Here is an 18,090-nt window from a genome sequence, read left to right as displayed (position 1 = left end):
CTTTTTTATTTTGATTATTAGGTATCTTGGCCCTTCACAATCTATACACTGAATCTTACGTTTGGCTTCAGTGTGATTCCTCAGAACCAATCCTTTTCTGTTCCTGCGGTAATTGTTGCAAGTCTTCAGGATATAGGTATGTCTACTAATTTGGCAGTGAACTGCAAAGTACTAAATTGGTGTTTGATCTACCTAATAATGACTTAAAATATTGTTTCAGTGTTACCCAGTGCAACCGGATATTGTGATGACCTTGACCTGCACCTTGTAATCAAGCGAGGGAATATAGACCAGGATTGGACCCCTTATGTTGGAAATGTACGTCTAACCAATCAGTCTGACCAAACCCGTGGCTATCTGCTGTTTGACAATGGCACACATATAGATATTGCAGTTCCACTGGCATCTTCCCTTGTGGTTTTTGAGGTAAGTTTAAGTACAGATATTTGCTGTTCTCGTAGCCTTGCATTAGTTCTTAATAATTTAACTTACCATTGCATTTCAGTAGTTCATTCAAGGTTATAAAGGACCTGAACAAATTCTCAAAACCCTTTTTATACTTTTGGCACAAGAGCAACGTGTACATATGATATAAGTAGTAAAGTACATAACATACTTTCAAGTGCTTGTGTATTTTAGGAAAGCTAAGAACAGGATACTTCTATACATTTTCTCCAGTTAAGCTCTTTTACTTAGAATTGTTACAGGCAATATATTATACACATTTATTTGCACAAAGTTCCAATACAAAAGAAGTTCCGTATATAATGTGCACAAAGGGCTTCCTAGTGTTCCATAGCAGTAAGCACTACACATCCTAGATTTAATGTAAACATGTATGTGGTTAGTCAAGAATGGCAACTTTATGAAAAATTCTACAATGTACAGAAAGCCAACCATTCACTGACTTAACAAGAGATTTTCAACGTGCAGTACCTGAGGATGTTAAATACTCGGGCATACCCTTATTTATTAAGGGAGCTAGCCGCTCCGGGCATAACACTGGGCAAGCCAGTCAAAAAAAAAAAAAAAAGAGGTCCTTCAGTTTCCTTGTGTTGACATCCAAAAACGGCTTGAAATTGGCATAGTCTGCTGCCCATTTCTAAGTCAATGTAGTCCTGGGTAAATGCTAAACCAGAATGTGAGTGGTCATAAGGCTTTCCATTTGATTCAACTACTATTCAAAGCTTTACACACATTTGATTAATGGATATTTGTCGGGGGAATTTCAGTGGAATTTGATTAGAGGTTGATATAGGGTCAATCACAGAAGTATTTATAAGCTAGAGATGTCCGGATGGAGTGAACATCAGCAAAGCACTGAAGATGCTTGCTCACTTCTTACATAAGACCTCTCAAAGGGCCTTTCTTGATAGCCAAATATAAAAGGTGGCTCAATTGTGGGTCCAGTGGTGTACTAGTCCAGTGTGCACCACATGATGATATTCTAGGGGCCCTGATGAAATTGCTGATATGCTGGCAAGAAGTTGATTTTACAGGGATCCAATTTTCAGACCAGGTTAACGTTTTCCCATATATTGTTTCGAGTTGAATCAATAAGCCTGACCTGCCTATAGTTAGATTCTTGTACTGCCCTCTTTTTTTTTAAATTGGTATAATCTAAACTCCTAGAGCAAAAGAATGAAGAACCTCCACTCTCAAACAGTGACTTGGGCAGTCGACATTTTATCAGGACCTCTAGCGTGCCAATTTTCTAACGTCACAGTACTCTGGGGTTCACTAAGACTTTTATTTTTATTATTCTTGATCTCTGGTTTCCCGATGTGTTAGACTTTAATCACTTTGAGAACTTAATGATGTCTGGGCACAAAATGCAAAACCTGCAGGATGAATTTATTCTCTGTAATATGGTAATACCTTCCTCGTTGCTGTGACTAACACTGAGAGTGCTAGGTTTTTGCTCTAACACTCTTCAGACTTCTCCTTTGAGAGTGTTCTCGGTCATCCCTTTTGGATTGCATCACTTTTTGCAATTTGTACTGGTAGTTAATTTCTACTGTAATGCTGATATCTCAGACTAATGCTGATAGTTCTTATGTCCTCTGGATCCTATGAAATCAGCAGGGGACTGACCTAATCAGACTACTTAAAATGATATAGTAAGAAAGGGAGCAATAATTCAAAACCATTTACATGCAAGACCACATTACTTACAGGGTCAAATACTTGGAGGGGGAAGAGTTCTAGAGCTGGATTCTTAGAATCCTATATTAGGGAAAAACAATGGGAGTTCAGTTTTTTTATCCTTTTTTTTATTCTAGAAAATCGGAGTGGATAATGGATATTGCTCCAACTGTGGGCAGATGAAAATCCATGTGGTCCACAGATATCATCAGTCATGGTCACCCTGTCCATTCTGGCATCGTAGCAGTAACGTGATTTCAAATCTGGAAGCTCACAACAATGTAGTCTATACAAGTACATGTAGCTTTGAAAGCAGCTTAAATTTGCCTTTTAGAAACATCATGAAGTTGATCTGCTGTAGGTGCCTGCGAGCTCCAGCTTCTATCTTGTTGGACTTGATGGCACTGACTGATTTCGACTATGTATCTGGGCTCCAGATTTACTGGAATAAATCCTGTCTGCTTACATGGAAACCAGTCACTCGGCCAGACTGGCTGGTAGCACAGAGATTCACCCCACCCAGGTCTTAGAGGCCGATGCATTCAGGTATTTGGGGGATCCGATTTCTGGCAACATAGGTCAGGGGCTCACAGGCACCAGACTATCACTAGTCATTGGGTGTAACCATCCCCCCCCCCCCCATGTCCCATGGGACGTATTGCAATAGCAACATGTTGCCCCTATTCAGGTTATTGTATTTTGCATGTTTACTGGTGCTATTCTCTACAAAACCTTTCACTGAAAGTGACCCCCTACTGGCTGAACTGGTTTGGGGCAAGGGAAGAGTACATGTGGCTTTACATAAAATTATGCGACCATTCGATCTGTGGAAGGGGAGACTATCTTTATTGAAATAAGATGCGATTGAAGTGTAGAAGGTAATAAAAGGGACACAGAGGAAGACCGGACGTGTGCCTCGGTCCGTTAGTGTCATGTGGAATGCCAAGACATCAGCAAGCTCTGTCGGAGGATTCCACATGACACAGCTGCATTCCAAGCCACATCACAACATCTCCCCTCTTTCTTTAATTTAACAATATTTTCAATAAATAAGTACAATAAAACAATATTAATATGAATAAGAAGTTCCCTACTAAAATCAAAACGAATGCAACTAATAACTTACTATAAATCAAAACGAATGCAACTAATAAACAACGCACCATATACAGTGCACTATCTAAGCACAAAATAACTTACTGAATAAGAGATTAACATATATTGTTTTCACGACAAAACATAATCACAAAACTTAGCAGGTCTGCGGCATTCCCGCTTACTCCTTTCCCCAATAGTTTTATGCACATTCTTTCTCACACATTCAGAAGAATTGAGAGCGTCAACTTCATTTCCATTGGGTTGGTTGGACAACTTGTGATTACCTCAAAACTCACTTCTTGTATGAACACTGGGATCTAAAGCCAAACGTGTGACACCCCACCAACTCCCATCAGTCAACCTAGCAGCATTTCTACGTACCTCTCGAATTTGTTGAGGTTCTTTAAACTTTGACAAACCTTTTCTGACTAATAAGGGATCTCTAACTCTTACCCAATCACCAACCTGGGGATCATTTTTTTTTTTTCCGATATCACCTTCAACCTTTTCCTTCCCATTACATCAGAATTATCCTTTGCTACCTGCCAAACCTTAAGATCACACCCTTCGTGAAATAATTCAATCATCTAAAATGGACATAATTCTGTGGTCGCGATCCTCCCTCATTAATTCAAAAGGGGTCTTACTAGTAGCAACATGAGGTGTAGTGCGATGAGACCAAATTAGTTCTTTAATAGCTTGTCTCACAGGCATGTTGCTGCTAGGAGCTGCTTGGATACACTCAACAAGCACACGATTGAAACGTTTGACAACACCATTACTCTGGGGATTATAGAGAGGAGTTCTTATGTGTTTGATACCACATCTGTGCAGGAATTGACACATCTCTGTGGATACAAATTGTACCCCATTATCAGTCATTATTTGTTCAGGCAACTCTTCACGGTTAAAGACATCTTTCAGACATTTAATAACACTTTGTGTGGTGGGAAATCTTAAAGGTAGGACCTCAACCCATCTAGAAAGATGATCCACTATTACCATGAAATACCTCATGTCTGGCGGCAATACATGATCAGGTCCAAGAAAATCCAGACCAATTTTCTGCCATGCCCTAGCCGGTGATGGAACCAAGGAATCACTCACTCCCTGGTTAACAAGAACCTTGTCACTTATGCAACACCTAGGACAATTCCTTACCAATTCCTCAATTTCCTTATCCATCCTAGGCCACCAGAAATCTGATTTCAGCTTCCTTTTAGTAATAATGGAACCAAGATGTCCTACATGTGCTTTGAGTTTCAAATCCCTCCTGAGACATTCTGGAGGAATAAGTTTATCACATCTAATGAGCTTGTCACCTTCAACAGATAATTCCTCTGATACTTTCCAATGAGGTTGTAATTCAGGTGAAAGTTCTCTCTCCTGGCCACCCAGTCTCAACATTAAGGATAACCTCACACAACAATTTGTCGTTGTACAATGACTTAATCCAGACATTTTCATCCAAAGTTTCAGCGATGCGCGCTATAAAGTACTCTTCTATTTCAGTTTCCCATTCCTGTTCTTCTTCATCTAAGATGGGAAGACGGGATAAGCAATGTGCCCTACTATTTTTACCTCCTGGAATATACTGAACAGAAAAGTTGAACTCTAATAATTTGGCAGATAACCGAGCTATGCGAGCAGTCGAGCGTTTAATTTTTTTTCCTGATAAAATTTCCACCATGGGATGGTGATCAGTTTTTAAAATAGTGTCTACCCCAGAGATATTGTTTAAATTTCTCTGCACTCCATACACAAGCCAGAAGTTCTTTTTCAATTACAGAATACTTCCGCTCAACCTCTCGCAAAGTCTTTGAAGCAAACCCGATGGTGCTTTCCTTGCCTTCATCAGAAACCTGTGTCAAAACTGCACCTAATCCATACTCGCATGCATCCACTGTTAATATGGTGTTTTTTTTATCAGAAAAAGGTTGTAGCACTGGAGAATTGATAATGTGTTTTATCTGCTCAAAAGCGTCATTGCACTCTTTAGACCAATGAAATATTGGTTTCTTTTTAAGAATTGCTATAAGACACTCAGTTGTCTTAGAAAAGTCCTTTAAGAAATTCGCATAAAATTCACATAAACCCAAGAAAGAAAGCAGCTGGTCTTTGGTTTTAGGTGCAGGAGCTTCAAGGATGCTTTTCACTAATTTAGGCCTTGGTTTGACACCCTGTTCGGATAAAACATGCCCCAAGTACTCAATCTCCCAAGTCTTAAAGAGACATTTGTCTCCTCTCAGAGTGACCCCTCTTTCTTCTAAAGTTTTCAAGACCTCCTCCACAACTCTGTCATGTGCCATTTCGGTGTCAGCAAAAATCAGGATATCATCCTGAAATATGACTACATTAGAATTATTGGGGAACATGTCAGTCATTAATCTTTGAAAGACCGCAGCGGCTGACGCCAAACCGAAAGGTAATCTACAAAATTGGAAAGTCCCATCAGGTGTGTCAAATGCTGTAAGATAACGAGAGTTAACATCTAGTTCTACCCAAATCATGAGGCTTAGTATTTGGCCGCTCAATTGCAGTTGCCTATGCAATGGCAATTAGTTGCAATTAACAATGAGCTCTCAGAGCTTAGTGCAACTTTAGGCCTGTCTCAAAGTAGGAGGCAGTTCTCTGAAATACCTCAACTAACTCTGAAGGTTGTCAGACTATGCTGGCCCTGAGTTTTGCAATGTCTGACACCCCTGAGGAAGGTACCTTTGGAATTCTGCTCTGGTGTCTCCCAGAATTTAGAACACTCACCAGGTTACGTAATCACCAAGCATTGCCTGAGGCAGCATAAGATTAGTTTTGGGGGGGGTGGGGGGGCAGAGACCTGTACTCTAATGGCACTCTCAATACATATGGCACCTTTGCAGATTCCTGGGACTTGGGAGCAAGCTGTTTCCTCACACACAATGCACTACTTAATGCAGTCAGGAGCACATGAGGAAGGGAGACACCAAACCGTTCATAAACTGTCGTACAAGTGCTGCATCACACTGGCTTGGGAGAAGTTGTATCTTCACTTTATGAGAATTCTCCATTTTTATTTCTAGCCTAGATGCAGTTAAACCCTAGTGGGATGGAAATTATGTAACTGATAAACAGATAAGGAATGGGAAATGCTGCAATACCCAAAGACTGTCACAGGGAATCCATGATTTTAAATTTACTACATTTAATTATCTACATCAAGTATATTTGTGATCTAAAATCACAAGAATGTACCTAGGCTCAGGGGATCAGAGTCTTCCCTGTGAATTACTACGGACCGATTACCATCATATGCTGTGTGACTGTGCAAAAAGTGCCACAATTCTGGGCTGAGATTGCAACTGCTTTGACAAAGATGCCAGGGTGAACAGTGCGTCGTGACAGATCATCCTTCATACTGGGTCAGATGTACAGCCAGCTAAGCAAGTGTGCAGGTTCCTGAACCTCGCACTAGGGTTTGCCAAATATAATATTGCCATGGCATTACAAGCCAGACATGCACCAGACACACTATTATGGCTGGCAGATGGACTGTTTCACTGGTATGCATGCCTAGTGACAGACTGCAGAAATTACTGATATGGACAGGGATGTAACATGACTCAAATGGCTCTCAAATGCTGGACACTGTACCATTATATGGAGCAATAGTTCAATGCTTTCAGCGTTTGTGATTGTCCTGGCTCTGTCACAATGCATATGGACTATCCTAATGTGCATGACATGTTTTGAGGGACCAGACTTTTTTTGTAGGTCTGGCGGTAGCTAAGACCTTTTCATTTTATTAAAATGTACAATATAATTGCATATTAGATGCTTTTTAGCCACCTTTCTTCATCAAATGGTCTGACACTTAAATTTTGCTTTTGCTCACTGCAGCATATAGCAATGGGTCAACCTACATAAGCCACTGGTTAACTTCACTTTGAGTGACTGCATTTTTGCTCTCACAAAGAGCACATGAGCTAGTTCCCTTCAGTGTTTGTTTTCACTTTATATTTACTTTACTGTTGTCTGTTTGGAGTCTTATGATAGCAAGACTCTTCTGATGCACATTCCATCTTTATCAGTTCCCATCTCCTGCCAGTGTTGTTCCAAATTCCTTTTGGAGTGTTTTGCTTTTCTGACTGCTGCTTCTACAGCGTACCAAATTTTGTTCATTTGAAACTGTTCTATAATAAGTTATCCTGTTTTTTCCGCTTTTTTTTTTTTCCTCTCACCTTTTTTTAATTCTGTCACAGCTTTCCTTCTGCCTTTTCTTCTTTTACCTTTTTTCTTTTTCTCATTTCATTTTTTATTTTCCTTTTATTTTTCATACCCCTTTCGCCTCCCCTTCTCCTCCTTTTTTTTTTTTTTTTCCTCCTCATTTCCTCCTCCTTTTTAGGTACCAGACAGTGCAGCTGTCCAGTTTGCTAAAGACATCTTGGTGACTTTCCATTTGCTGGCTTTATTTGTTTTAGGCTCTACAGGTTGAGCTCATCCCTCCCATTGCCTAAACCGTGTTTACGTTATTCTTCCACAAAGTTACTTTCTCTAAACAGGCCTTGAAATCTTATTCTTATCTCAACTTTTGCTGTGCATTCAAAGACCGAAGTAAAATGTCAGGTGCGGTCTTCCAAGGCCACTTGTTAACTTTTCTTTCTCTGACTTCAAAGTGAGAAGAATTGTGTGATCATCTTGCTGGATACTGCGGGTAGGAAAGATTTTTCTTTTTCCCTAGCACCCAACAACATATAAATAAACTGTATAAGTATTTCAGACTATATCAATTATGAACACACAAAGAAAGGACATTTTTGGTATTTCTGAAGTGTTGGAAACAAATATTTTAATAATATGATCAAAACGAACCATTAACCTAGGTGATGCAATGTCCACATTTTCACCTGTGCACTGTATAGGTTTCTTAGCAAAACTGTGTCTGTGCAAGTTATGTTAATTTCAATTGAAAGTCTCTCTAATGGCAGTGTGCCAACACACCATAAATACGCCACTCAACACTACTTCACACCCCTGCACTCTACTGTGTACAAGTCTACTCTGCCCCTGCACTCTGACAATACACTTATTCTTTAACACTCAACTCTATGCCCCTGCACTCTGCCATACACCGTACGCTACTCTAATCTACTCCACACCACTGCACTCTACACCACTTTACACTATTACCCTCTATACCACTCTATGCAACTGCACTCTACCCTGAATCACTCCACTCTGCGCTACTTCACTCTACTCTGAAGCAATCTACTCTACTTCATGCTGCACCATTCTACTATGGAATGCTCTACTCTGCATTACTCCACTCTGCCACTGAAATCTACGCCACTCTACTCTGAGCTACTCCACTCTACGCCACTGCTCTCTGCCACTCAAGACTACTCTGTGCCATGCCACTGCATTGTAAGCCGCAACACTCCAACATTGTGGGCGTACTCTGTGCCACTCCAGTGTATTCCACTCTACGTGACTCCACACTGTGAGCCTCCAATATATGACTGCCAATCCATGAGTCTACTCCACTCTTCACCATTCCACTCTGACACTCAACTATCCTCTGAAGCTAACTTTTAACCATGATCTTGAACAACATGGCTGTAACGCATTGGTGAAGCCAGTAGCTCTCGCATAGGTGAGACCTGTTGGCTTTGCCAATGCTTGTCCTTTATTCCTTTTTTCTTTCCATCTAGCCTTCTTTCTTTCCTTCCACTGTCCTGTTAGAAATGGGGTCTTTGGTTGGCAGTCAGGTACCCCCCGTCCAAGCAAGGACCCTCACTCTAGTCCGGGTAAGTCACACACAATCCAAATTATCCTGTGCCCACCCTCGGGTAGCTTGGCACTGAGAAGTCAGGCTTAACTCCGAAGGCAATGTGTAAAGTATTTGTGCATTAAATCATACAATACCACCATATAGCACCACAAAAATACACCACATAGTGCTTAGAAAAATATATAATATTTATCTGGATAAATGCAGGTTAAAACAATCAAAGATGCAATAAGTAAATGTAGAGATCACTGAAAAGTGATATAAAGTGTCTTAAGTCTTTTAAAAGCAAACCAAGTCTTTCAAGCACAAAGTACCTGGTTTGCGTGAGAAATCTCTGCAGAGGGCCGCAGAGGAGGCGAAGTGTGGAAACAAAGGGGTGTGCGTCGGTTTCTCGGGCTGCACACGGCGATGCGTCAAGTTTGCATGCAGGGGACAGCTGTGCGTCGATTTCCGGTGCTCGGTTGTGGATCCTCTCAGGGTTGCGGGGTTTTCAGACGCCCCGGGGACGGGGTGTGGATTTCCTGCACTGGCAGGACAGTCACAGGAGCTGCGTCGATCTGGTGGGCGTTGTGTCAAATTTTCTACCGCACAACAGGAGCTGCATCGATTCCTCTCTGGAAGTCGGGCTGCATTGTTCCGGCTCAGCTAGGTGTCGATCCAATAGGCCGTGCGTCGAATTTCCAGTCGCTACACTGACGCTGCATCAATCTTCGCATTTCGAAGTCTGGCTGTGTCATTCCGGTTCGGGGTGCAGTGAAATTTTCACTGCGGTGCAGGCTGTGCGTCGTTTCTGGCAGGCGCTGCGTCTAATTTCGCCGCACAAGGAGTCCTTCTTAAAGAGATTAATTATTTTCGGTCCTGAGACTTCAGGGAACAGGAGGCAAGCTCTATCCAAACCCTTGGAGAGCACTTCACCTCAGCCACAGAGCAGCAAGGCAGCAGTCCTTCACAGAAAGCAGTCGGGGAGTCCTTTGGGCAGCCAGGCAGTTCGTCTTTGCAGGATGCAGGTTCTGGTTACAAGTTTCTTCTCCAGGAAGTGTCTGAGGTAGTGTCTACCCACGAAGTGTCTGAGTTGGTAGATTAGCGGCCCTGTTTATATACCCAAATGTGCCTTTGAAGTGGGCAAGACTTCAGAGTGGCTTAGAAGTGCACCATGTCCCCTTTCAGTTCAATCCTGTCTGCCAGAGTCCCAGTAGGGGGTGTGGCAGTCCTATGTGTGAGAGCAGGCCCGCCACCCTCCCAGCCCTGGAAGACCCTTTCAAAATGCAGATGTATGCAAGTGAGGCTGAGTACCCTGTGTTTGGGGTGAATGCACAAGGAGCTGTCAACTAAACCCAGCTAGACGTGGATTGTAAGGCACAAAGATTTAAGTGCAGAGGAATTCCCACCTTCTAAAAATGGCATTTCCAAAATAGTAATATTAAATCCAACTTCACCAGTCAGCAGGATTTTGTATTACCATTCTGGCCATACTAAATATGACCTTCCTACTCCTTTCAGATCAGCACCTACCACCACTCAAACAATGTATGAGGGCCTATGTTAGCCTATGAAGGGAGCAGGCCTCACAGCAGTGTAAAAACAAATTTAGGAGATTTACACTACCAGGACATGTAAACTACATAGGTACATGTCCTGCCTTTTGCCTGCACAGCACCCTGCCCTATGGGTTACCCAGGGCATACCTTAGGGGTGTCTTATATGTAGAAAAAGGAGTTTTAGGCTTGGCAAGTACTTCTGAATGCCGATTGGAATTGGCAGTGAAACTGAACACACAGGCCTTGCAATGGCAGGCCTGAGACAAGGTTAAGGGGCTACTTAAGTGGGTGGCATAATCAGTGCTGCAGGCCCACTAGTAGCATTTAATCTACAGGCCCTGGGCACACAGTGCACTCTTCTAGGGACTTATAAGTAAATTAAATAGTCCAATTGGGTATGATCCAATGTTACCATGTTTAAAGGGAGAGAGCATATGCACTTTAGCACTGGTTAGCAGTGGTAAAGTGTGCAGTCTTAAAACCAGCAAAAACAGTATCTAAAAAGTGGAGGGAAGCAGGCAAAAAGTTAGGGGTGACCACCCTAAGGCTGTCAGGTCTAACACCCTCTCTCCTATTTTGTCTGCTTTCTTCCTCTCGCTCTTTTTTTTTTTTTTTTTTTTTTTTTTTTTTTTTTTTTAAAGGTCTGTGTTAGCCAGGATCTTTTGATTGTGTATATCCTAGTTATTTACAGGAATTTCCACCATGCCTTAATGGGCAATGTATCAGCCCACTACAGCCATTGGCTGACTTCACTAGGAATTATTGCACATTCAATCAATCAATAATTTGTTAAGCGCGCTACTCACCCGGTAGGGTCTCAAGGTGCTGGGGGTTAGGGGAGGAGGCGGGTGCTACTGCTCAAAGATCCATGTTTTGAGGTGCTTTCTGAAGGCTAGGAGGTCCTGGGTCTTGCGAAGGTTGGTGGGGAGGGAGTTCCAGGTTTTGGCAGCGGGAGAAGGATCTGCCGCTGGAGGTGGTGCGTTGGATGCGGGGGACTGTTGCGAGGTCGGGAGCTGGTGGGTCGGGATGTGGAAGTTGTCGTTCGTTGAGGTAGGCCAGTCCGGTGTTGTGGAGGGCTTTGTGAGCATGGATTAGGATTTTGAAGACTATCCTTTTGTTGATGGGCAGCCAGTGTAGGGATCTGAGGTGGGTGGAGATGTGCCCGTGGCGAGGGAGGTTGAGGATGAGATGTGTGGCGGCATTCTGGTTGTGCTGGAGTTCTCTGAAGCTTGGCTGTGGTCCCTGCGTAGAGGGAGTTACCATAGTCCAGTCTGCTGCTGACGAGGGCGTGGGTGACCGTTCTTCTGGTTTCTATTGGAATACACGTGAAGGTCTTGCGTAGCATACGGAGGGTGTTGAAGCAAGAGGATGATATGGCGTTGACTTGCTGAGTTATGGAAAGAGATTAGTCTAGTATGAAGCCGAGATTGCGTGGGTGGTGGGTGTCAGGGGTGGTCCTAGGGTGGCAGGCCACCATGAGTCATTCCTTGCTGTCTTGTTTGGTCCGAAGATGATCTCTGTTTTTCCTGAGTTCCGATTGAGGTCGCTTGCTGCCATCCAATTAGCGATGGCAGGGAGTCAGGCGTGGAGGTTGTTCTTGGTGGTAGAGGGTTTCCTCGTGAGGGAGAGGATGAGCTGGGTGTCGTCCGCATAGGAAATGATGTTGAGACCATAGGGGCAGGCGATGCTGGCAAGGACAGCCATGTAGATATTGAAGAGGGTGGGGCTGAGTGAGGATCCTTGGGGGACTCCACATATGGTCGTGGTGGCTTTAGACCGGAATGGAGGGGGGCAAACTCATTGGGTTCTTTCAGGGAGGAAGGAGGTGAGCCAGTCCAGGGCTTTGTGGCGAATTCCAGCGTCGAAGAGGAGTGGGCGGAGGGTTTTGTGGCATACAGTGTCAAAGGCTGCAGAGAGGTCGAAGGATGAGGGCAACTGTTTCACCCTTGTCAAGTCTGGTCCTGATGTCGTCAATGCAGGCAATAAGGGCGGTCTCGGTTCTGTGGTTTTTGCGTAATCCAGACTGGGAGACGTCGAGTATGTTGTTGTCCTCCAGGAAGCGGGACAGTTGTTTGTTGACTATCTTATCTATGACCTTCGTTGGGAAGGGGAGTAGAGAGATAGGTCGGTAGTCTGTGAGGTCTTCCCAAACCCATGACCATATAAAACAAGATTTGCCAGAAGGGTGGCTGCCAACGCCAGTCCTATTGGCTTTGACAGTGCTTTGTGGGTTTTTTCTCCATTGTATGCATTGAGTTTTTAAAATAACAGCAAAAATTCCAATCTGTAAAATCTCACGTTTGAGTAGCAAACTAAAATTAGAAACTATCCTTTTGAAAATTGGTATATTCAGTGCAATAAAGTTCTGTTCTGTATAGTTAAGAAGCATACATTTTCAATAAAAAAAAAAAAAAAGTTGATCTGTTCTAATGCGTGTGGAAAACATGTTGGTAACAAACTCAAGAAGCTCCTCCATATTCCCTTTCTGTCCACATTAGTTCTCTAACCTACCTTAATTGGAGCACATGGGGCCCTATTACGGATAGGGTGCACTCTTCTGTTTGCGCCACGGCACACCTTAAAGCAGGTGCACCAGGTGCACCCTATTAAGAAGAATCCGCTCACCTGAGGGCAGTGCCTAATTTGTAAATAAAAACATGCTGGTGCCCAAATCCCTCCTCTTAAACACACAGCTGCTGTATTTAAATGTGCGAGCACCGAATACTGAGGCAGCGAAATCCTGAAGCCATCTAGAGGCCTCTTCAATCCATTTAAAGCCACTCTGTGCTCCTTCAGCTCACTCTGGCAGCTTTCTGCTTTCTTCCTTTGCAACGCGTTTTCGTTTTTTCTCTTCCTCCGTCGTTCCATATGTGTCTTTTGCTCACAGCAAATGCTTGAGGCAGAAGAATAAGCCCCAGCCCTAAAAAATAAGTGCCGGTGCTGAGGAAACAACAAGCCCAAATTAAGCACTGCCTGAGGGCAGCCATGAATTCTCGCTGCCCCAGGGTAGTATGGTGAATCCATTTTAGTTTCCCCTGGGACACAGGAGTCAGCTTAGCCTCTGGCTTGCAGGCCTGTGCCCCTGTCACGTAGTGACCTTTTACCAACTTAACCAACTCTGTTTAATTTCTTCTCATATTCACAACTCATCTTCACAATTCTGCTTTTATTATTGTCCATTATCTTAATCATTGCAGCATTGCAAATGATCGTAGACAGCAGTCTTTTCAATAAACCTATTGAACTCTCCTGCATCTCCTTCATTGCCTGTGTGTGTGAGTCTTCTTGCTAATGAGAGAAATTAGTGACTTCTGTTCCACCACAACTTTCCTGAAAGGTCTCGTCTAGAGTCCATGCATAAGGCTGCCAGAAATCACCTTTGCTGTTTGAGTTTTGGTGAAGTACTGCTTGTGAGCCGGGAGAGTTGGGCCAACAGTTGCGACTTGTAGGAGTGACTCAGTCGCCTATGAACAAAATGCTGTCTCTCCTAAACCAGCAGTCTCTCTAGGGAGCGAGAGTCCAACTACAACAGTAGTGTATTCAAAAGAAATACGAAGCAGCTGTTTTAAAGCTACTCCGTGTTTCTATGAGCAGGCGGAACCTGCCTGCACTCAATAGGAGAGAGAGTGGGATCCTTTGCAGGTGCAGTGAGTGACTGCACCAGCCTGCATGGGGATGTCGGGGGGGGGGCAAATTTCCCACACCCCCCTTCCAGAGGGCTGCCATCAGGGGGCACACTGACAGTGTGCATCCTTTTTGTGGTGCACTGCCAGTGCGCCTCATGACAGCTTCTTTGCCTCTACGCCCACATTCATAATGTGTTGTGGGTGCGGAGGTAAAGATTCCTTCATTGGCATGGGCCAGGTGCACCAGCGCCATCTGTAATACCAAACTGGGGGCACACAAAGTAGGTGTAACTGCCTGTTGGATTGCCGGGCACTTTGTAATACGGCCCATGGTGTTTAATGCCCGCATTGAGACAGTTATTGTTTCAAACACCAGGCCGGGTAGTATTGTGACTTCAGTATGCGGGTTTTGGTTTTCTGAAAACCGATGTAAATTCTTTTGAACGTGTCTCCCCACTTCTGAGAGATGAGTGGAGCAGTTTAGCTTCCTAGAATTGAGCGCTCATTTGTGTGGTGGTGTTTTTTTTTTTTTTTCATTTTGCTAGCTAGTTTTTTTTGCTTTCTTTATCGTGGTTTAGGGAGTCATTTTATCATAGTTAAAAATGAAATGCTCCTGACGTATAGTATAACCTATTGAGGAGTTCATGAAATATGGTAAAGGGCAACATTTTCTGTTGAAACATCTGTGGCAATTTTAGTTTGATTCCAACAGAGTCTTGTCTGCATGCCCCACATCATAATTGATTTTGATGGTTGTACCCATTTAATAGTTTATATTCCAGTTACAACTTTGGCAGAGTTGTTGATTGTGAGACTTAACTTTGAGAGTCTGAGAAGTTTAAAAATGCCTCTTTTCACTCGTCTGTCTACCAAAAAGTGAAGAAAGATAGCCTTGTGTGTCATATGTACACCAACGTAATAGACCTGATGTGGAACTGTAAAGGACATTGACAGTTAATGATGGTACAATACGAATTAAGGTTACAGCTAGTTCAAGTACTTTGAATATTCCCTTTCTGTTATATAGAATTGAGTGAATCCAATGATTCACATGTGACCAGATTGACCTATTGCTTTGAGGTGCTTCTGGGTATAACTGGTTATACTAGCTAACCATGCAAAAGATCACTGGGGAAATTGTGCTGGTTGAAATCAAGATAGCCTTGCGCGGAGAAGGTAGCAATGTTTTTATCATATTGGTATTCCATATGTATGGCTAAAGTACTGCTGCCCTTGGCGCAAAACTTCAAGAGGGCAAACAAGACTAGGGTTTGGCAGCAGTGAATTACCCTTGTTCAAAGTTTGCTTAGCCAATCAGGGGGGTAGAACCAGCTATTGAACTGGTACCTTCTGTGGTCTTAAAGTACTCACAATGGAGAATCTTCTTAGAAAGAAGACCAACTATTTTTCTTATACATGGAAGTTGGAGGTTCTGGGGTATGTAGTTAAACGTAGTTTTGAGGCATCAGAAGCAATTGACATTTTAAGGTGAAGTAAATGGTGCTAATTTCTGTTTATTGCGTTCTGCTTAAAAACTGTAAATAGTATTATTTTTTTACTAGACATAAAATTAAGAGCACTGATGTATCTGGTTTTGCTTTTCCAGGACGGCGTTGGCGCCATTGCAGTTACCATTCCAGTCTCTCTCAAAGATCCTGTTGGCAACACTCGGAGTAATTTCTCAATGTCCTGCAGTTACATTTCCAGAGAAAAAATAGGTAATGTTTTACTTCCTCAACATGGTGTATACACGCTGAACGTGATGCAGCTTTACCACTATCCTTGGGTGCAGCTTGGGGCAATTAACCTAGTATCTGGGTCCATGGTCTTTAAGTTTTTAAGTTGCATAATTATTAACCAACAAGGCCCTCCTGTACGATCGAGCTGTGTTGAGAATGTATGACTTTGGTGGCATTAGCGCCTTCTTATTACTGTAAGAAGTCACGTAAAGCCCAGTATTTTAAAATTGATGCTAATCCTTGTGGATAACAGTCGCAGGTTTTGTGAAGGTGACTGACCTTGAGTGGGGATTGAGTATTTACCAATATATATAATGCACTGACCTAACTTACAGTATGTGGGGCCTCTTGTCAGCCCTATGGAGTGCTAGATCAAGAATTTAATATCTTAAAATATAATTGGGCTTCTCACAAGTGGGGAGTAAAATGGTGAATGAAGCCATTTGGAAACCGCTGTGCTCCTCCAGTGTCAAGTATACTCCAAGGGTCTAGATGCACACCGAAAGGGTCTAGAAAACTGCAATACCTATTGATTAATTGAGAAATGTGAAGCTGAAGTAACTGAAAGGGGGCTTAAACAAATAATGAGGATCCAATAATGGCAGTTTAGTTTTAACACGTGACTGTAAACTAGTCTTTCAGCCTTAGCATTCATGTGGCCTTCATAGAAGTGGAAAGGCTGGAGTCTAGGAGCTAACACATCACTGTATACTTTGACACGTGTTCTAGCTTCACTCCATCTTTCTTCATGCTTGGAGAAGGTCGAGACCAGCTAGTAAGTTCACGTGCTCCAAATATCTATGAACACATAAAGAGCTCAGTTTAATCTCTGATGCGCATCGTTTAAATTCTAAAATGCTAGCTATCCTGGATTATATAGAACTGTATAAAGCAATGGAAACAAACCCTTTTGCTGTTGGAAGCTTCAAGTTCACGTTTTCATTCAAATGATCTGTTTTACATGTGAAAAGGATGGTACAGTACACCACGACCTATTTAGTTGGAATGTATAGAGGCCTAGTGATTGGTAGATGGTGAGTGGTCTGAATGCAGGCAACACAAAAAAATATGCGCATATATATGTATGTGTATGTATATATGTGTGTGTGTGTGTGTGTGTGTGTGTGTATATATATATATATATATATATATATATATGTATGTGTATATATATATATATATATATATATATACACATATATATATTTTTTATATATATATATATATATACACTTTAAACCAATCTTTGCAAGTAAAATATTGACATTTTGGGGTCTTTAGCTTTTGAAGCGTTGTTTGTTTTTACAAGCGACTTCTAAAGAGGTCTGACATGTAGTCCTTTTTTTGCAATTTTTTTTTTAGGGTCCAGCACACAAGCTCTCTGTCCCTGTTGTAATCTCTGGGCTTTTAACCATGCCCATGTCATGCCTGTCACTTTCATTGGTTCGTGGCCTTGCCTTTTAAAATCTGCTTGATTTTCATTAGTGAAAGGCATGCATACGTCATGCCTTTTCCGGTGTTTAGCCCTCCTCAAGCGCACCGGCCAACTACTTAAAATATACGAGGCTCCATGTTTTCAGCTTGGTTTCTGCATTACTTTCTTTTTATTTTCCACACAGCGCAATCGTGCTGGTTTTTACATAGTATGATCTTTTTTTTGTTTTCAATTTCAGCACGATTGTGCTGGGTTTTACATAGTGCGATTGCACTCATTTTTCTTTCAATTTGTGGCAAGAAAAGTCCGGTTAGGAGTTTATAATGCTAATAGCTCTAACTCGAGCAAATGCAAGACCTGTTCATTGCAAATGTGTCTCAGTCTGCCTTGCCCCCACCTCATGTGTATTTGTGTAGTTCTGAGGGGATGTATGTAATAGCGCCCTTAACTGGAGGAATGTTGTAAACACTAAACATGTTTTAGAAACATTTTAACACCTTAACAAATGTATCCGTATCTAGGGAGACTGGACTGCATTTCCCCCTTCTCGTGGACCTTGGTAACACATAAGCCTGGTTTCATGCCTGGGATACTGGATGTGGACTTTAAGAAGTGGAGCTTGCATAATCCTACTTATTTGTTGACTGGGCAATGTGTACTAGTAATAGAGTGTAATACTGATTCTTACAGAGACATAGCCCATAATTTGGGCTACGCAGCCAAGTCCTCCAACTGTATACAACAC

General features: G+C 42.5%; 1 protein-coding gene across 1 annotated transcript in view; it reads left to right on the top strand.

Annotated features, from left to right (window-relative positions):
- Positions 1-18,090, top strand: part of LOC138296642 (uncharacterized) — a 140,504-nt gene that overhangs the window by 54,238 nt on the left and 68,176 nt on the right. The window contains exons 12-14 of the mRNA XM_069235976.1: positions 22-136; positions 221-426; positions 15,778-15,889. Coding sequence (XP_069092077.1) covers positions 22-136; positions 221-426; positions 15,778-15,889 — 433 coding nt within the window. The remainder of the gene's footprint in view (positions 1-21; positions 137-220; positions 427-15,777; positions 15,890-18,090) is intronic.

Source organism: Pleurodeles waltl, chromosome 5 (assembly GCF_031143425.1).
Source record: "Pleurodeles waltl isolate 20211129_DDA chromosome 5, aPleWal1.hap1.20221129, whole genome shotgun sequence".
In the NCBI taxonomy this organism is placed as follows: domain Eukaryota; kingdom Metazoa; phylum Chordata; class Amphibia; order Caudata; family Salamandridae; genus Pleurodeles; species Pleurodeles waltl.
The sequence above is the reverse complement of the archived record's forward strand: the minus strand, read 5'-3'. Positions and strand labels throughout refer to the sequence as shown.